The sequence below is a fragment of the Typopeltis vanoorti genome, chromosome 8, assembly GCF_054136105.1.
Source record: "Typopeltis vanoorti isolate ZY-2024b chromosome 8, IOZ_Tvanoo_1.0, whole genome shotgun sequence".
NCBI lineage: Eukaryota > Metazoa > Arthropoda > Arachnida > Uropygi > Thelyphonidae > Typopeltis > Typopeltis vanoorti.
In genome coordinates, this window is record NC_143556.1 from 77929766 (window position 1) to 77950923 (window position 21158).

General features: G+C 36.2%; 1 protein-coding gene across 1 annotated transcript in view; it reads right to left on the reverse strand.

Annotated features, from left to right (window-relative positions):
- Positions 1-21158, reverse strand: part of Cyfip (Cytoplasmic FMR1-interacting protein Sra-1) — a 452821-nt gene that overhangs the window by 228771 nt on the left and 202892 nt on the right. Inside the window, exon 13 of the mRNA XM_090396405.1 lies at positions 6440-6587. Coding sequence (XP_090252531.1) covers positions 6440-6587 — 148 coding nt within the window. The remainder of the gene's footprint in view (positions 1-6439; positions 6588-21158) is intronic.

The window sequence follows — 21158 nt, forward strand, 5'->3', positions numbered from 1 at the left end:
GGCATCAAAATAGGGATGGGACAAATCGGCTTCTGCAATTCATGTATACTAATGCCAGAAGTATTAGGAACAAGAAGGAAGAATTTGTTTTTGACATGATGTTAGGGCCTCCCTCAATGAGTCTGTTGACTCCTTGGAGTTGCTCGAAATAATAATAACAACAACATACCATATATAGGGGAAGCAGGATGCACAATTCCTATCAGACAAAAAGAACATAAACGACACATTAAATATAATAACTATGGTGAAGTGGCCTTTCTGATCATGCCCTGAACATCTTACATAGAATTGATTGGAAAAGCACCAGTTGTTTACATCACACCAAAACATGGGACAAATGCAAATTTAAGGAAGCCTGTGAGATTATTATCAACCACCCCAATCTGAACAATAATGATGGTCTAAAAATCCCAAACATATGGAAGGCACATATTCGACCCACAGAACCTTCCTCTCTAAGAGTAATTATAAACAGGATTGTAGATAATCCAGGATCCTAAATCAAAAATAACAATTGTAATGCTAAAAATAGAACATCATCTATCATTGATTGGGACACCCATAAAGAGGGCAGAGACATCAAAACTGACTAATAAATCATCTTTTTCTAATGTAATGTCTTTGATAATGTTTATGAAGTGTTGTGTGTTTCTAATATAGGAGAGGGAATGACCTACCATCTCCTTGAGTGTTGCTGCTAATTTCTTGGCTAAGTGATAATTCGGGCTATCTATCCCTTCGACTATCGGCCGGAGTGGAGTGTTTTGTTTGTGAATTTTCAGTAGTCAGTAAATTCTTGGGGAACGAGAGTACTGCAGAAATAGTTTTTTGACCATATCTTCGGGCCATGTGGTAATTCATAAAAGTAGTTTCTCTGTTTTCTTTTTTATTCTATTGGTTGGGTTGTAGTTAACAACAACCCAACCAATAGAATAAAAAAGAAAACAAAGAAACTACTTATATCAATTACCACATGGCCCGAAGATATGGTCAAAAAACTATTTCCATACTACGCTCGTTCCACAAGAATTTACAGGCTACCGAAAATACACAATACAAAACACACCACTCCGGCCAATAGTCAAAGGGATAGATAGCCCGAATTATCACTTAGCCAAGAAATTAGCGGCAACACTCGAGTTGGTAGGTCATTCCCCCTCCTATATCAGAAACATTATCAAAAACATTACATTAGAAAAAGATGATTTATTAGTCAGTTTTGATATCTCTGCCCTCTTTACGAATGTCCCAATCAATGACACAATCCTTCTTTTACAGAACAAATTCCCTCCAGATATCACGGTGCTCATTGCACATGTATTACGTTCTGGTTATTTTGTATGGCAAAATGCTTTCTACCTACAAAAAGAAGGCAGAGCTATAGGCTTGCCATTATCCCCTCCCTATTGCTAACTTTTATATGGAACATTTTGAGCAACATGCTCTAGATTTCCCTCCTTTAAAACCAAAGTCTGGCTTAGATATGTTGAAAATGTTTTTGCGATCTGGTCCCATGGCCGCCAGACACTAGACACCTTCCTTAGCCACCTAAACAAACAACACAAACAGTTCAGAATTGAGATTGAAAAACAGAACATACTTCCATTTCTAGATAACACTTATCACACGTCTTCCTTCTGGCATTCTGTCCTTCACTGTTTACCGGAAACTGACACATACTGGTCAGTATATACACATAACCTCCTACCACCACCCAACACAAAAACTAGGTGTCATTAATACTCTAAAAAACAGGGCTTGAAGATCTGCTCCAGTGAACATGCACTGAATATTGAATAAATGGTTACAGCCCAAAACACTAGTAACAAAATTCTCTACAAGACCTCAGTAAAAAACAAAGACAAACCAGACTACAATAACCCAATCCCACCGTTGGCCCACCCTGGAGTATACTGCATTTATTGTACCTGTAACATACCACATATAGGGGAAACAGGACGCACAATTCCTATCAGACAACAATAACATAACACATTAAATATAATAATTATGGTGAAGCTGGCCTTTCTGATAATGCCCTGAACACCTTACATAGAATTGACTGGAAAAGCACTAGTTGTCTACATCACACCAAAACATGGTATGAATGCAAATTTAAGGAAGCCTGTGAGATTATTACCAACCACCCCAATCTGAACAATAATGAATGTCTAAAAATCCCAAACATATGGAAGGCACATATTTGATCCACGGAACTTTCCTCTCTAAGAGTAACTATAAACGGGCCTGTAGATAATCTAGGATTCTAAATCAAATATCATAATCATCAAATTCCTGCCATGTACCCTCAAGGGGTGTACAGGATATGACAGTACTACATAAAAAATTTACATCATTACTAACTTGCTATCTACAATTTTCCTCCAAATCAGTCTATTGCTTGTCAAGACTCCAACATAATCATATCTTATATTTCTATCTTCAAAAGCACGTTGTACCGCATCAATCCACCTATATCTTGGTCTTGGTCTTCCTCTGGATCGTTTTCCTGCCAAACTGGCAGAGAACACTTGTTTTGCTAATCTTTCCTCTCCCATTCTATTTAAGTGACCATACCACCTGAGATTAGCTCTGCTAACGCATTCCTGGATGCTGACAATGTCAAGTTCTTTCCTAATATCCTCATTTTTAATATGAAATTGCCATTGATGCCATCTGTTCACGCCTCTAATCTTTCTTAGGACTCTCATATCTGTGGTCTCTAGTCTTTGGTCAAGTGTTTTACTTCTGACCCAGCTCTCCGATCCATAAGTTAAAACTGGTTTGAACACTATCTTGTGTACAGCTAATTTAGTGTTCCGACTAATTTCTCTCTTATTCCATATGAATTTATTCAACTGACTTCCAACCATACCAGCTTTGCTGATTCTGTTGTCTATTTCTATATTTAATTTACCATCTTCAGTAAAAATCGTACCTGAGTAGCTGAAATGTTTTACTTGTTCCACAGGTTCTCCATTCACAACACAGTTGATATTTTCAATGATTCTGCCTATTTTCATTGTCTTTGTCTTTTTATTACTGACCTTCATACCATATCTATTACAACAGCTATTCAATTTAGTCAGAGAATCTTGCAGACTTGTAGCGGATTTATTTAGACGTATAACATCATCCGCATAAAGCAAAGAGTTGACATTAACATCTCCAATTTTGATATCAGGTTTAATACCACTTTCTTTCATAATGTGATCCATATAGATAATGAATAACATTCATTATCTATATGGATAATGAATGTTATATGTAATAACAGAGGGGATAATGTAAATCCTTGTCTCACACCAGATTTAACATTAAACCATCTTCCTGTACTTCCATCAATTCTAACTGCTGACTTACAACTCAAATAAAGACTAAGTATTGCTTGATATAATGCTCCATTGACACCATATAACTGCAGCGTTTTGAATAGCTTCTCTCTTGGCACCTTGTCATATGCCTTTTCCAAATCGACAAAACTTAAATACAGATCTTTGTTATATTCCCATGCTTTCTCGACTATTTGTCGTAAAGTGAAGATCTGATCCTGACAGCCTCTATTTGGCCTGAATCCAGCTTGTTCTTCACCAAGCTTTTCTTCCACAATTCTTCTCAACCGTTTTTCAAGTATACTTCCATAGATCTTGCCAGGAACACTCAGTAGGGAAATACCTCTGTAATTCTCACATTCAGTTTTATTTCCCTTTTTATATATGGGTACTATGAGAGCTCTACTCCAATCTTCGGGAATTCGTCCCTCTGTCCAGGCTTTCTGAACTATGCAGTGCAGCCACTGTAAGACTTTTATACCACCATACTTCAGCATTTCTGGCCGAATATCATCTACTCCTGCTGCCTTTCCACATTTCAAGCCTTTTGATGGCTTTTTCTACTTCAAGTATGGATATGTATTCCTGACTGCATGCCTGGTCAGTGTTTTTTATCACTGTGCTGTCATCACTGCTTGTTTCATTTAGCAGTTTTTCAAAGTAATTACTCCATACATCAAGGATTTCTTTTTCTCCTGTTTTCATGTCACCTTTATCATCTCTAACTCCTTTTACAGCACTCTTTTCTCCATTCCTAAGCTTCTTCAACAACCTCCAGAATATTTTGCCACCTTCTTGATATTTATTTTCTATATTCTTGCCAAAGTCCTCCCATGACTTTTGTTTAGCTAGTTTTACACACTGTTTAGCTTTCTTACATTTGTCTCTGTATTCTGTAAGAGTAAAAGCTGACTTATTTGCCAGGAACTTTTGATATGCTTTCTTCTTTTCCCTCACTGCCTCTTTAACTTCCTGTGTCCACCAGGGAGCTCTGATTTTTTTTATCCTTGCACACAACCTCACCACATGCCTCTCTGGCAGAATCAATCAATGTTTTCTTCAGCGTTTGCCACTGAATCTCCAAGGTTTGATTCCTGTTCTCAAACTCTTTCATTTTTTTCTTCAATAATCTTTGTGTATTTTAGTCTACAGTTCACATCTGAGAGCTGCTCAACTTTTATTCGCTTTAAAACTTTCTTACATGTTATTCTTTTCAATATGAAATTCAATTTTATCCTGCTCAAGACTAAATAGTGATCACTTCCAATTTCAAATCCTCTGTACACTCTGGTGTCCTGCACCAGGATGAAAACATCACTATCAACAATAACATAGTCAATGAGACTTTTCTTATTCCTAGCCTCTTCTCTCCATGTGAATTTGTGCACATTTTTATGTTGGAACATGGTGTTAGTAATAACCAGTCCATGTCCTGAGCAGAAATCCAACAGATATTTGCCATTATTATTAGCTTTGCTCTTTTCTCCAAATTTTCCCAAAATATTTTTGTATGTCTCACAATCATTTCCTACTCTACTATTGAGATCCCCAACAAGGACCAACTTTTCCTTTTTCATTGTGTCAGTTGCTTTTTCTAAAGCGTCAAAAAATTTCTCCACTTCTACCTTAGTAGAATCTTCTGTGGGACCATAGGCACAAATAAGTCTCATTGTCCAGTTCCCCATTCTCATATTTGCCCACATTACTCTACTGACTGCCATTCAAGAAGAAATCAAATATAACAATTGTAATGCTAAAAATAGGACATCATTGTTACTGAAAGAAAACTATCTATAAGAAAGCATGTTTGCTCATGTTATCATAAATGGAATTTAACTTCATGTAGTTTCCAAATAATTAATTTTATTTTATTTTTTCACTAGAGGTCATGACAGTAGAATAACCTGTGATCAAATCATTGTTTCTCTAGCTTACTATATGTATTGTAACTCAGCTTGTCCTATATATTTGTATATGCTCCAGATGCTGATCTTAATATGAAGATCGAAACGTCAGGAAATTAAAAGAGTTATTTATAACTCTTTTAATTTCCTGACGTTTATAAAGTCCATAATTTCTAAAATGTTCCTGATGGTTGTAAAGTCCATAATTTTTAAAATGAATGCCGATCACCATGCAACACTAAAGAAAGGACTCTTTATATTTTGTTGGACAATGATTTTTATTATGATCTGTGTTGATTCATGAAAGAAAGAATTTCGTCAGCTATCCAATCTTTTTTTTTACTGCTCTATCAAGGACAGAAAGTATTGGCACGTTTCTCTATGAAGACACATTTTAATTTGTCCGATGATTCACCAACCCTCATGACATCATCAGACAAGTGCTATCTCTTGATTCAGATATTGACTCAGTTTTTTTCTTATTATTAAATAGTAAAAAAAATATAAACATCCTGTATTAAATACATAAAAGATACATTTTACACCATATTCAGTTACACCATTTTTCCACATGTTAGTGTGCCTTAACTTTTTTTTTTTTGTTATTATGGTCATTTTGATGTGCTGGCTGTTCTTTTAACATGTTATTTTATGTGTAAGTCATCTTTTACTATGGTATTTAGTGTTATACTGCAAGACTGAGTTCACGTGTTATACCCGATAAGCTTTGTCCACCTTCACATTTCTTTATTATCTGTGATTTCATATCGATTGCAGTACATTTGCAAGATGGTTCATGTTTTGATTCAAGGGCTTACTTACCACCAGCCATTATGAGTAATATTTAGATAAAATACCAAAAATGTGAAATAAGTACAAAATGTATAGGTGCATTCACAGCAAGAGACATGCAGGAGCTGGGACGATGCAGCATGTGAGGCTGAGTGTTGATTTGGCATAAGCACTGTCCATAAATATTATGTATCTTGAGAATTTCTTACATAAGTACAGATTTACATATCTTGAATTTACATATCTCTGGGTCTGTCTGTCATTGCTTATATTATTAGCAATGACAGGTGCAATAGATAAACAGATGGATAGCCTGTTTTCATACATAAGTAAAAAGAATCATTTTATTGCAAGAATCATTAAGTCTGCATTTTAGTGCAAGAAATTAAGCAACAAGATAATAATAACCTGTGTACTAGAAGGACCAACATTTCTTCTTGGTACTTTAATTTCAAAGCCATTTTCTGGATCTTTTTTGCCTTTTAATGCAGGATCCTCTTGTGGCTCTGTCCCTCTCAACCAGTCTGCACAAGTTTCTCGAACAGACATTATAATGCTATATAGATATAAACAAGTAAGAAATTTTATAATAATATAAACATTAATAAACATTTAGAATAATTTAAATTCAGCAAAGTGGTTTTAATGTGATTTTTATATTTGTAAAAAAATTACAATAGAAGCCATCTATATAAAATAAATCATAATATTCTTGGATTGGATATAAATTAAGCATTTACTTTTTTGCGTGTACATGTGTTTAGTATTTTGATCTTAAATTTAACAGGTAAAAATATTAAATAAATAACATACCAGACTTTTGCAATTTAAAGATATCAAGAATAAGTGCATTTAGGCTTAAGTGATGGTTATTAACCACCTTACCGGCCATTATGGATCAAATACGCATCCTCATACGCTTCGTATCCATCATATACTTCAATGTAATATCAATGGTATTATAATTTTAATATGCACTTCACATCCATGATAACCTTGATGTCTATAGACGTCTTGGCTGGTAGCATGGTTAAAGGCTAGATTTTATAGTTAAATGGAATGAAGATAGCACAAAACAATAAATTAAACGATTTAATGGCATCAATATTTTGTCTCTGACACAAGTGACATCATCAGGGATAAAATATAAAAAACTGTAATATGGACCCAGATAACAGAAAACAAAGGAAATTATTAGACTTAATACATAAGGAGTATGCATAATTAAAGTTATACTTTTTTTAAATTTATTTATTATGTGGGTGGTGTCATGGTCGGTTCCCCCAGATCCAAGAGTCCATAATTCTGGACAAAAAAGGGGAGGGGGGGGGAAGTTAATTCATTCTTCTGGAGATTATTATTACTATTAAGGCCTCCATGGAGCCAAAAGACTCATCATGGGAGGTCCTTTCTAAGAAACACAAGTCTATCTAGACTCATCGAGGGAGGTCCCTCCTAGGAAACACAAAGTCCATCATACCACTCCTTAAACACATTGACCGTTCTCACTCTCATCACTCTAACAGGCAATGCATTCCATAGTTCAACCGCCCTCCATGCAAAGAAACCACTCCTCACCCTCTTTCTCACAGTTTCCTTTCATAACTTCCAGGGATGGCCCTTGTCTTGACTCCTTCCTGCTGTTCAACCAAACGAAAGAATTCCCCAGTGTCAACCCTGTAACCACTTCTCAACAGTTAAAAAGTCTCAATCATATCACCTCTCTTTCTTCTATCCACCAAACTCTGCAGTCCACATTCCCTCAGCAGATCCTCATAACTAACATTGTACAGTCCTGACACCATCTTTGTTATACGCCTTTGTACCCTTTCTACAGATAATTTATCCCCTTCAAATCCTGGGGACCAGATCTGAGAACAATAGTCTAAGTGTGGTCTGATCAGAGTCTTATACAATGGAATGATAACCATTTTATCTCTGCAGGTCAGTGTCCTTCTCATTATTGCAGCAATTCTCTGTTACCTTCACTACCTTTGCAATATGTCCCCTAAATTTCAGGTTTCAATCAATCATCAACCCCGGATCTCGTCTCCCACTACTTCCTCCAGTTTAACTCCTCCCATAGAGTATGCAGCATCCCATCGATGTGTCCCAAACCTCAAGACCTTACATTTTGCTGCATTAAACTGACACCCCCATTCATTTGCCCATCAATTTAGCTTATTCAAATCCTCTTGCAGGGCTACCACATCTGCATTATTACTAATAACCCTTCCCAGCTTTGCATCATCCGCAAACAACTGAATATCCCCTTGCAATCCATGGACAATGTCATTGATATAAAGGTTAAATAATATAGGTCCCAGTACTGAGCCCTGTGGAACCCCACTTGTAACCTTCTGCCTCTTTGATGTTGCTCCACCATACACAACTCTCTGATACCTATCAGACAGCCAATCCTGAATCCAATTGACTAATCTGACATCCAGACCCATGTGCTGCAACTTGAATATCAGCTTATCATGTGGCACCCTGTCAAATGCCTTTGCTAAGTCTAGGAAAATGGCAGTATATGCCTTTCCCTCATCTAATGCTCTTGTAACTTTTACATAAAAGGCTAGCATATTGCTAAAACAAGAGTGCCCCTTCACAAATCCATGTTGACTCTCACAGATAACATTACCCTCATCTGCCCAATGCTGTATACAGTCCCTCACTACTTTCTCCAAGATTTTACTAACTACTGATGACACACAAACTGGCCTATAAGTTTTCCAGTCTAGTTGTGGTGGTGGTGGGTGGTAGATGGCATTGATGGAGATGATTCGTAGTAGAGGTCCAGTGTAGTGGTTGAAACAGTTGTAAGTGTCTTCCCACGATGAGTCTTAGGACTCCTTGGAGGTATCAGGAATAATAATAATAATAATTTCAGAAAATGAGTACAGGGATTCAATCAGTCCTATTATTTGGTGTGCAGATTAACATCCAAAAGTCCAAAGTATTCTCAATAGGTTATGAAAAGCTTATATTTCATATTAAAATTGGATCTTTAAAAAGAGCAAAGGACTTTCAATATCTTGGATCGTACATCGGCAATACAGAAAACAATATTAGAAAACATAAACAACTGGTCCTAGTCTCCCATAGCAAACTCTGCCCCATCTGGAAATCATCATTAATATCACTAAAGACAAAATTAAGACTATAGCATGCAATTAGCAGATCCATTTTCTTGTATGGTTCTCAACCTGGACAATAAAAAACTACAGATCTAATTAACTCCTTCGGAACTATGATCCTTGGATAACACTTGGATGGACCATGTCACTAACTCTACTGTGCAAAATCTGGCTAAGCAAGAATCACTTGTCAGTATAGTCAAAAAATTAAACTCAGATAGCTTGGACATGAACTCAGACATCCTGAAGTCTCACCCTTTTTAAGAATCCCTCATCCTGTACAAAATAGAAGATGACAATCGCCGTAGAGGAAGACCATGAAAACAATTTTGGCAATACATCTATGAAACTATTAATAGACTGAACTGTAAAACTCCATCTGACATCTACCAGTCAGCTCAAGATAGAAAGACTTGGAAGACCGTAATTTGCAATCTTTAATTTTTGATGTAAATCTCTTTTCCCTTTTCACATTGTATTATATAGTGAATAAACTAAGTTGATGATGATTCCTGTAGTGTTGCAGAATTTTCCGAAGTAGATTATACCAAGTAAATTCAAAGCTTTCTGTACGTCAATAAAATTATGGCACGTTACTTTATTATGTTCTACATATTTTTCTCCAATGATATAGAGCGCAAATACAGGTATCCCTCGATTAACGCGTTAATTAATCCCTCGATGTTACCACGTATATCAAAATCGCATTCATCAAATCTAATAATCAATGGTAAAAATTACAATTCGTCCATGATCGATTACTGTATTAATAATTTGTTTTACATGGTACTCTTTTAGGAAAGAAAAAATGAATGCAAAGCAAATGTTTAATAAATACTTGTACCTACATCAAGAGTCGTTTGAACAGTTTTACTTTTTTTCTTATTGGCATAAATTTTACGATAACAAGCAAAATGACTCTCCAGACTTCGACAAACAAGCAATAAAACATAAAGAAAAAACACTGCAAATATAATACATGATAGTATAAATTAAGTGGATATTAAATCCAACTTTATTTCATAACCGAATGTAGAAACTACAAGAGTTTCGTGCCAAATATATAGAAACTAAAAGTTTCGGCAGATGCAAGCATAAGAAATCCTTATGGGCAACTCGTAGTAAAGGGGGGAGTAAGCTCCAGATCACTTTCCTTAGTATTTTCCATAATGTAAAGCACATCTCCTAGAGGAGATGTATGATAAATAAGCCTTTGGCTCTCTATTTCAGTAATACATGATGGTTTATTTATTTTCAGTTGCAATCTAGAAATTATTGAACAAAGAATAATTTTCTTCTTCTTCGCGTTATTCCCGCTTCCTATGCAGGGTCCGCGTGTTACTTAGATGCGACTACTTGTTAGTACTACTCCCAACCGACACGTCGCCTGGTCTGCCGCTGGGGGGGGGGGGGATATATTTTTGACTGTAGAGGTGTATGTTCACGGGGCTGATTTGCCTGTTTTGCGGGATGAAAAACGCCAGATAAACTGGCAGAAAAAACCCTACTGACTGCGCCCAAGACCGGCTAACCTGGCTATGCCTGAGGAAGATCCTCAAATTCCTCACGTCTACAACGGGAATCGAACCTGGGACACTCTTTCCCCAGGCATATGGTTGCGAAGCGCAAAGCCACTAGGCTAACCACGCGGTCTATTGAACAAAGAATAATAATAATTCAAAAAAAAAAAACTAAACCATACTATACTGGCATCAGAGGTCGCAGTATCTCTCAGATACAATTTCAATACAAATATCACAAACCTTTACATAACATGTGTTAAACCAAACTGACAACAAAAAAACAGTGCGGAATATCACTCGTAACATATGAATGCACAGCTACTCATGACCTCAAAGCTATACACTGAATTGTGTAAGAATATTACATTCTTACACAATTCAGTGTATTTATATTCTTATATTCTTTATATATGACAGATACATTTTGCATGTATCTGTCAGATCAGCTGCGAGCTCTGCAGGGTTAAAGGCACGTTAATCAAAACTTTGGCAGCGTATGTCAAGGGATTGCCACAATTAATTTCACTGCGTTAATCAAATCCTGCGTTAAGCAAAGGATACCTGTATATGATCAACTGTACACCTGTTCTTTCTAAATCCAGCCTAGAATTCTGAAAAATTGAATTCCATCTTGGCTTCAATAAGTGAGAATAAGCTGTCCAAAAATATTTTGTTTGAGTGGCTGATGAAGCTAATTATATTAAAATTAGTGCATATTTTGTTGTTTCCTTTTGTTTTGTTTTTTTTGAATGGGGGATACGATAAATGTGTGGTCTTTTGGCTAAATCTCAGTGTTCTGCACCTACTGGCAAATTTTGTAGATACACTGACAATAGGTTCTTCCTTTCTTCGAATAGTTCTGATGGAATATAATCAATTCCTGCTGTTTTTCCTGATTTTGATCTTAACATGGCTCTTTCTACTTCTTCTCGAAGTATAGGATAATCACTGGTCCCTGTTATCACTGGGATAATTATCTCTAAATTTCAATGGTCAAGCTATCATCACAGTTGAATAGTTTACTTGAATAATCGTACAATCTTTTCAGTATATTTTCATGATCAGTAATATCTGCTGCATCCTCATCCTCAATTATCCAGTTCTTACAAACAAAAAGTTTTGTTTTTTAATTTCTTTGGTCACGTTGTAAATTTTTCATGTAGTGCTATCATATCCTGTACACCCCTTGAGGGTACATGGCAGAAATTTGATGATGGTGAATTATTTGGAATGATATTGTATGGTCTTAAGAAGATTATCCTCAATTTCTCCGTATTATTCAAATAACCATTTATTTATTGCAAACTTTTTACCTCCCTTTTAATGTTTGTTCAGATAATTATACTTTAATTATTATTTATATATTTAATTATTAATAATTATGTCTGTTCAGATAATTATAAGCATACTGTTCATTGTTGTTCCCAATGTGCCAGATTGGTCATAATCATCTCCTTTGATCACAAAGCTGTAACAATACTTGGATAATGCAAGGTTATTAATACTGCAGTTTCTTCCTAAGATATCTTCAGCTGATCATATAACTGTCCTTGAAAACAGTTAATAAGAAGTATCAGAATCAAGAAAGTCAGCAGGGATTTCAGAAAGAGCAGAAGCAAGATTTATTTTAAATAATTCTTTAGTGGTATTTGATTCAAGTTGTGTAAGGTTAAACTTTTGCCTTTTTATTTTTAGCGTGGTTCTAAATATAGGTTATGATCCTAAATATAAGTTAATGTCACTTCCTGGGAAAGATCTAGTTCTTGCTGAGTTTATACAAGTTTTATTAGTTTTTATAATTATATAATCAATTAGATTCTGAGTGCTTTCATTTGGGGAGATCCAGGTCCATTTTCATGACCTTTTATGTGAGAAAAGTGTGTTACGAGGGCTGTTTAAAAAGTTTGGTAAAAAATAAGTTAAACATATTTTTTTTGGAAAAATCATCTTTATTTCTCAACATAGTCTCCATCAAGATCTACACATTTGATCCAGCAAGTTTCCAATTATTTCATCCCATCTAAAAAGTAGGATTTGTCAAATTGTGCAAAATAGTCATTGACAGTATTGATGACATCTTCATTCAAAGAAAATTTTTTCCCACCAAGCCAAATTTTAAAGTTTAGGAACAAGAAGAATCACATGGGGCCAAGTCCGGAGAATATGGTGGATGTGGAACCAATTCAAACCTCAATTCGTGCAATTCTGCCATTGTGATGGCCGATATGTGGGACGGTGCATTGTTTAGATAAAAGAACACTTTTTTGTGTGCCAATCTTGGCCAATTTTTTTCTTCAGTTTTTCTTTTAAATGGTCCAAAAATGACACATAATAGACTCCTGTTATTGTCTTACTCTTTTCCAAATAGTCTATCATGATAATTCCTTGGGAATCCCAAAAACATTGGCCATCACCTTCCCAGGTGACAAAATGATCTTCGCTTTTTTACTGGGCATTGTCCACTGTTTTGACTGCTGCTTGGACTCAAGGTGTGTGTGTGTGTGTAGTGGTGGTGGATCCAAGTTTTGTCTAAAGTTACGAATCGATGCAAAAAATCCTGCGAATTGCAATTAAACATCGACAAACGCTGTGTTGAAATGTCTTTTCACATGCATTTATGATCAACAGTCAACAATCGCAGCACCCATCGCGCACACAGCTTTTCCATGCAGGATATTATACACCCATTCAGTTGAGATGCCTACAATCTTAGCAATCTCACACACTTTCACTCGGCAGTCTTCCATAACGATACCATGGATTTTGTCAATCATGTCCTTCTAGTGACCTCAGTTGGGTGTCCAGAGCGTGCTTCATCTTCGATGGACTTGCGATCACGTTTAAACTCATTTATCCAAAAATAAATAGTCTTTAATGCTGATGCAGAGTCTCCATGAACTGCATCTGGCTTGGCTTTGATCTGTGCGGCCGTCCACTTCTTCAAATAAAAGTGTTTTATCACAATGCACAAAACTCGTTTTTCTCCATTTTATGAAAATGCGAACAAGGTCATTTTAAATGTTTGTCAAACAAGAACTACACGTCACATGTTGCTAAAATTTTACCAGGGGTCATGAGAAAGATGATACATGCCGATACTGGTATGAATGAATGAATTGTGTCACCATCTATTGGAAATTTACCAAACTTTTCAAACAACCCTCGTAGTTATGGTAAGATCATTCCGCAAAGCAAATTTGATCAGTTTCATAGCCCTGTCATTTCCTTCCTGAATCTTGCATTCCAATGCCCTTGTACTATTAGAACATCTTTCTTAGGTGTTCCTGTATCAGATTATTAATTACGTCATAAAAGTGATCCACTTCCTGATCAGTGGATCTCCTAAAGAGACAAGACGATGTTTATCATCTCTCTCTCTCCTGGCATCTTCACAAGATGACACGGTCCTTGTTTGACCATGCGACGATCAAGCTGACACAACATTCTGTAAGGTTTTTTTCACATCTAATAGTAGGTAATTAAGGACAGATGCATACCCATTTGCTCTCCTGTCTTTGCCTACTAGGTGAGGCAGACTCCCACTGGATAAGATGAAAAGAAATAAGAAAATAGGAAAGATTCACTCCTAGCCCTTGAATAGCATTGGCAGAAGGAGCAAGAAGAAAAGAAAGAAAGATGGGTGGGGACCAGTCTACAGATAATATAACAGATGTATACTACATGAAGTAAGGCAGGTCTAGCATAGGTACATCGAGTTTGCCACTCCTGTATTCACTAAAGAGTAGATTACTCAACTAGAAATTCTCAGATATGAGTTATAAAAGTTACAGTGAGCTACGCTGCATAATTCAAAAGGCCTGGTCAAGAAGATGGAATTCAAGATAACTGGAATAGAGCTCTCATAATAACCATCTATAAAAAGGGAAACAAAACTGAAAAGTATTAAAGAGTATCCCTACTGAGTGTTCCAAGGGAAATATGTGCAAGTATGTAGAAAAGGTTAAGAAAAACTTTGGAAGAGAAACCTTAAGTACAAGCTGGGTTCAGGACAAAAAAAAGGTTATTAGGATCAGAATTTCCCTTTAAGACAATAGTTCAGAAATCAGAAGATATTTTAGTCATTCACAACTCTCCAAGCAAAAAGCCTAGTCCTACTGACCACACCACACCTTTATTCAACTTCCAGGGATGACCCTTTGTTCTGGTTCCTCCAGCCAAGTGCTGAAATATTTCCCCTGCATCTATTCTATCCTATAAAATCCTTTAAGCAACTTAAATGTTTCTATCATATCCCCTCTTTTTTCTCCTATCAACTAACTTCTGCAATCCACACACCTTCAATCTATCTTCATAGGGAACATTCTACAGGCCACTTGCCTATGAATCCTCTCCACCACTTCCTCATCCCCAAGAAACCCAGGGGATCAGACTTGAACACAGTAATCCAGATGTGAGTGTATCAAGGCCTTATAAAGAGTAATAACTTCCTTATCTCTACTTGTTAATGTGTTCCTCAATCGCCAAGTAATCTTATGGGCTACCTTAGCAATATGTCCTCTGAACTTTAACTCTGTCTACCAATACCCTTAAATCTCTAGCTTCATCTATTTCCTGGAGTATAGTGCCATCAATGTGATACATAGCTTGTAATCTATTTATTCCAAAATGCATAAATTTACATTTCTCGACATTAAACTGACACTCATTAACTTTTGTCCATACTGACAGCCTATTTAAATCATCATGCAAGCTCTCCACATCACTTTGATTAACTATTACTCTATCTAATTTCACATCAACATCAAACAACTGAAATATCTTCTTTCAGGTTATTTCCCCATATCATTTATGTACAAATTAAACAGCAATGGTCCCAGCACTGAACCTTGCGGCACACCACTAGTCACTTGTTTTTGCCTCTATTCTGCCCCTCCATATATCACTTTTTGATATCTGATGAGCAGCCACTCTCTTATCTACTTAACCCATTTGTTCTAATTTGCATAACAGAGTTCCATGTGGTATTCTGTCAAATGCCTTTGCAAAATTCAGCAAAATCATATTGTAGCCATTTCTTATATCCAACTTGGCTGTTACTCTATTATAAAAAGTTAATTACTAAGGCATGACCGACTCTTCACAAAGTCACGTTGATCCTTATAGAGTATCATATTTTTATCTACCCATTCTTGAATTCTTTTTTTTACCAATTTTTTTACACTTTCACCACCATGCCTGAGATACTGATTTGTGTGTAATTTGCTACTGTAGTCTTAGAACCTGTGTCATATCCTCCCTTATGCAAAGGAATTATTTCGCCCTCTTTCCATTCCCTTGGAGCTCTATTGGAACTGAGACTTAAATTCCTTGCAATGCTGGTCACAATTCTTGTCTGTGCCATGTACTGTTCATGAGTTTGCTGTCGCCTTTCTCTTTATATACCTTCCACAACATTTTTCTCTTCTTCTGTAGCTCATGCTTAATGATATTACTCACCCATCTATCTCTTACCTGATTAACCCTCCTTACCCTGCATATACAAATTATTACTGCTTCCTCTAAATGACCCTTAACTATATCCCATGCATTACTAACATCCTTATCTTGCAAGTGTTTTATGCTATGGCACAGATTTAAGCTTCTTCCTAAGCTTGTTATAATCACCTGCCTTGTAGTTTCACATATATACTGCTTCTCAATAGAATATTCCTCATGTTTTACAATCTCTCAAGTCAAGACTGCATGGCCACTTTCAACAATTGGAGGCAATGTGGTCATTTTTGTTATGGATAGTTCTTTTGATCCGATGACCAGGTCCAATACTCTCCCACACCTAGTCCCCTCCATCATATGCTGCCTCAAGTAATCATCTCTCAGCAGATATATAAATTCTATTTCCTCTCTGCCATGAGATCTTTCTTCCTTCCAATCTAACTCTTCATAGTTGAAGTCCTTCATAATAATCACTCAACCTGTACTCATTGTAGTGATGAGAAACTCTCTAGCCTATAGCAACAATCAAATGTATATTTTGTCTTACTGGAATAATCTCACCAGATTGCTTCAAATGAACAGCCACTCTCCTGCCCATCTCCTATTCTTTTTGGTTGCAATTTGTCTACTATCATCACCAGTACTCCTTCCTCTATCCTATCTATCTTCCTTGAAAATATTAAACCCTGCACATTCAGTCCCTATAAACTACATCATCTGCTGTCAGCCAAGTCTCACGAATGTCTATAACTTTTGGCAATGTTGCACTAATGCCAAAAACTCCTTCCTCTTGTTTTGCTGGTCAATTTCTACGTTAGTACATAGAAACTGCAGCATCCCTTTAGTTCCCCACCCACCTTTACTTTCTGAATTGACTATTCAATATTTTTGCTTGAGAGACTAGATTCCTCACATGGTCATTCTCGCACTCACTCGCTTCATGGGTGCCTTCATACAAACTCACTTGCTTCCATCCTAATTGCTTAGATTTCCTTGAATTGTCACTTCAGCATGCTCAGCGAACAATGTGCTCTCTCTCTCTCTCTCTCTCCAGACACCTAACACTAAAACCATTTAGATGCAGTTCATCAGCATTGTACAAATCCTTCATTCCATCAAACAGAGACCACAGATCCACAAATTCCATATCATTCCTTTTGCACATTGTATAGGTTCGTTTACTATTGATGTCCTCCTCCTCAGTTTGCTTCTATCATAGCATGGTAGGAGACTTACAATCTTCACCTTTTCACTCTTCAGTTTTGCCTATTCTAACAACTCCTTTACATCCTCCCTCAAAGAATACTTTTCACCTTTCAAATCATTTGTACCAACCAAGGCAATCATTTTCTTCAACTTACCTTTTTGCATCTGGATGGTGTGGCTAATGTTATGAATTTTTGCACCAGGGAAACATGATTTTGCCATACATTAAGTACTCCCCTGATCGTTGAGTCTCCATACATAATTTTCCCCTTAACTTGTTTTTTCTTATTTGTTCGGTCAGTCTTTATTATTCCTTCAGATCACGTACTTTTTTCAGCCACACTTCACTCTTGCTGCTTCTGCAATTTTTCAAATTCATGCTTTGTCCTATGAAGGATAAGATTTAAGAGCTCTATTTCTTTATTAATATCCATTTCGTTCTCCTCTATTTCCATGGCTGCACATTTGCCATCCAGCTGTTTGAAAGATGATGTTTGATCTCTGGAGTATAGTCTGCTTTATTTCATCTACCTCAATCACCATATAAAAGCATGTGAACAGCGCGCGCGCGCGCACGCACACACACACACGCACACACACACGCACACGCACACACACAAGGATGGTCTGAAAAGTTCTCGGCCTAACAATGAAAAAAAACGGATTTATAATTTCAAAATTATTTTTATTTTTCAACATAATCTTCCTTAAGACTAATACATTTATTCCAGCGATGCTTCAGCACCATTATCCCATCCCTGTAGTGGTTCTCGGTAAGATCAGCAAAATACCCCTCTACAGCTGCAATCACCTCTTCATTTGAAGAAAAACTCTGACCAGCAAGGAAAAGTTTTAGTTCTGGGACGAGATAGAAGTCAGAGGAAGCTAAATATGAATAGGGTGGATGTTCCAACAATTCATAGTGCAGATCCCTCAATTTTCCCATTGACAAAACACCTTTGTGGGCAGGTGCATTGTCCTGATGAAAGATGATTTTTTTCTTCTGCAAACTGGGTCTTTTTCTCACAAATTTTTTCATCTAGTCTGGTTAAAAAATCAGAATAATATTCCCTGGTTATTGTTTTACCCTTTTCAAGATAATTAATAAACAAAATGCCTTTAGCATCCCAAAACACTGATGCCTTTCCTGCTGATGAAACCGATTTTGTCTTCTTTGGCGCTGAACAACCGGCTTTGTCCACTTTTTGACTGCTGTTTGGATTCTGGTGTGTAATGGTGAATCCAAGTTTCATCCATAGTAATAAATCGATCCACAAAATCAGTTTTATTCTTGTTAAAACGCTCCAAGCACTGCTCAGAGATTTTCATGCGAGTGCATTTTTGATCTGCTGTGAGCAAGTGCAGCACCAATCTTGCGCAAAGCATTTTCATTTGCAAATTCTTCATGCAAAATGTATCCTACATGCTCTTTTGAAATGTCTATGGTCTCAGAAATTTCGTGCACTTTGACATACCAGTCATCCAATACCGTATCGTGCACTTGATCAATGATTTCTGTTGTTGTTACACTTTTTGGACATCCTTCATGTGGATCATCTTCAAGACTGGTATGGCCACATTTAAACTTGGCTGCCCATTTCTTAATTGTCGAAAATGAAGGAGAAGAGTGCCCATAAACTTTTATGAACTTTGAATGAATTTCTTTTGGTGTTAAATCTTCTTTATTTGTATAACCGCACGATACTCAATTTTATCCATTTCAAGGGTACAGACAACGTTTTTGCTTCCGACAGCTATATAAAACAGACTACTTGATAGAATGACTTGCAATTTCACATGGATGCTTATGACAGATGTACCAACTTAGAAAAAAAAAAAAAAATCATGCCAATAGTGTTGCCATCTATGGTCAAAGCCGAGAACTTTTCAGACAACCCTCGTAGGTTTGTTAATAACTTTCATGGATGATAACCTGATATCAAAATTTCATGTGTTAATATCAGATCTTTACTTTATGTAGATTACATTATACTCCTAAATAAATCCAGTTCAAGTCTTCAGGATTCCTTAACTAATCTGAATAAATGCTGTAACAAGTTTGGTGTGAAAATCAGCAGTAGGAAGACAAAGATTATGAAAACAGTAAAATACTGAAAAATCAAGTGCACTCTGAATGGAAAACCTATAGAATGAACAAAACATTTTAGCTATTTATTTAGAATTTTTAGTGAAGAAGATAGCAAATTAAATATAGACAACAGAATAAACAAAGCGGTATTGTTGGGAGTCAGCAGAATAAATTTTTCTGGAACATGAGAGAAATCTAAAGTCAAAAATCTAAACTAGCTGTATACAAGATGATTTTCAAACCAATTTTAACTTATGAATCCCAGAGCTGCATTAGAATTAATGCAGTTTGGGGAGTGAACAGTTAGCATCAATGACAGTATAATATTAAGGATGATGATATTATGAAGGAACTTCATATTAGTATCATTAAGGAACCTGTAAGCAGAGCTAATCTCAGGTGGTATCACTTAAACAGAATGGGAGAGGAAAGATTAGCAAAGTAGGTGACAATTGAGTGTTGAAAGTTTATTTTTCACTTGGTTGGAGTAAAGGTCGAAACTAGTCTGGGTAGTGGCCCTTCCCTTAATGCATAACATTAGACATATCTGCAAGGAGATGTGTTTTGCATTATAGGAGATACTGAGTTAGGAGTGTTGGTATCTTGCTCCACCTTTGCAACGAGTTGCCCTGGTGTTGTACCACCTTACCCCAGTCCTGAAGATACTTTCAGGCGCAAACTTTGTTTGCTCACACTTGGATAAAGGATTAAACTAATTTTATTATAATTATGAGTGCTTTAGAAGACTAAATTATAACATCAGACAATATTGGAGTCCACAAATAACAGACACAAACATCCAGCTTGTGCTTACCATTAACTTTGCTCTTTAGTCCAAACATTTTCTAAAACATACATTTGTACATGTCTCATATTCATTTCCTATTCTGCCATTTAGACCTTTAGATCTTTTTGCCAGCTGTCTTTCCCTTCTCTAGTGACTTGAAATATTCTTTCAGTTCTTCCTCAGCAGAACCTTTTGTGAGACTATAGACACAAATATCCATTATTAACCAATTCCTTATTTTGAAGATTTGCACACCCTTGATATACACTGGCGTCTAAAAGCTAAGGACGAACTAACTTATTACATATGTATGAAAAAAGTTTGTTGATGAAATGTGGACATAAATTTATTGCCAGCATACTAATAAATTATATTGCACAAAAAAAAAAAAACTGTTATAATTTCATACAAATTAAACTGAAATATGCTTTTGGCAAAGATTACAAATTTCCTAAGGACGAAATTTTGATATCAGGTTATCATCCATGAAAGTTATTAACAAACCTACGAGGGTTGTCTGAAAAGTTCTCGGCTTTGACCATAGATGGCAACACTATTGGCATGATTTTTTTTTTTTTTTCTAAGTTGGTACATCTGTCATAAGCATCCATGTGAAATTGCAAGTCATTCTATCAAGTAGTCTGTTTTATATAGCTGTCGGAAGCAAAAACGTTGTCTGTACCCTTGAAATGGATAAAATTGAGTATCGTGCGGTTATACAAATAGTTAAGGAATTAATCTACAGTGTTTAAAGAAAACTATGTGGAGAGACATTTCAGTATGGAATATGTCCACCCCAAAATGCAATGTAGCTCTCACAATGTTGTATCACCAGTGGTGAGCTATAAGGGGCTCACGTGAGCCCTTTGTTAAATTTTTTTCAAATTTGCGAGTCCCTTGTTCTTCTTGTGTAATATTGTAGAACTAG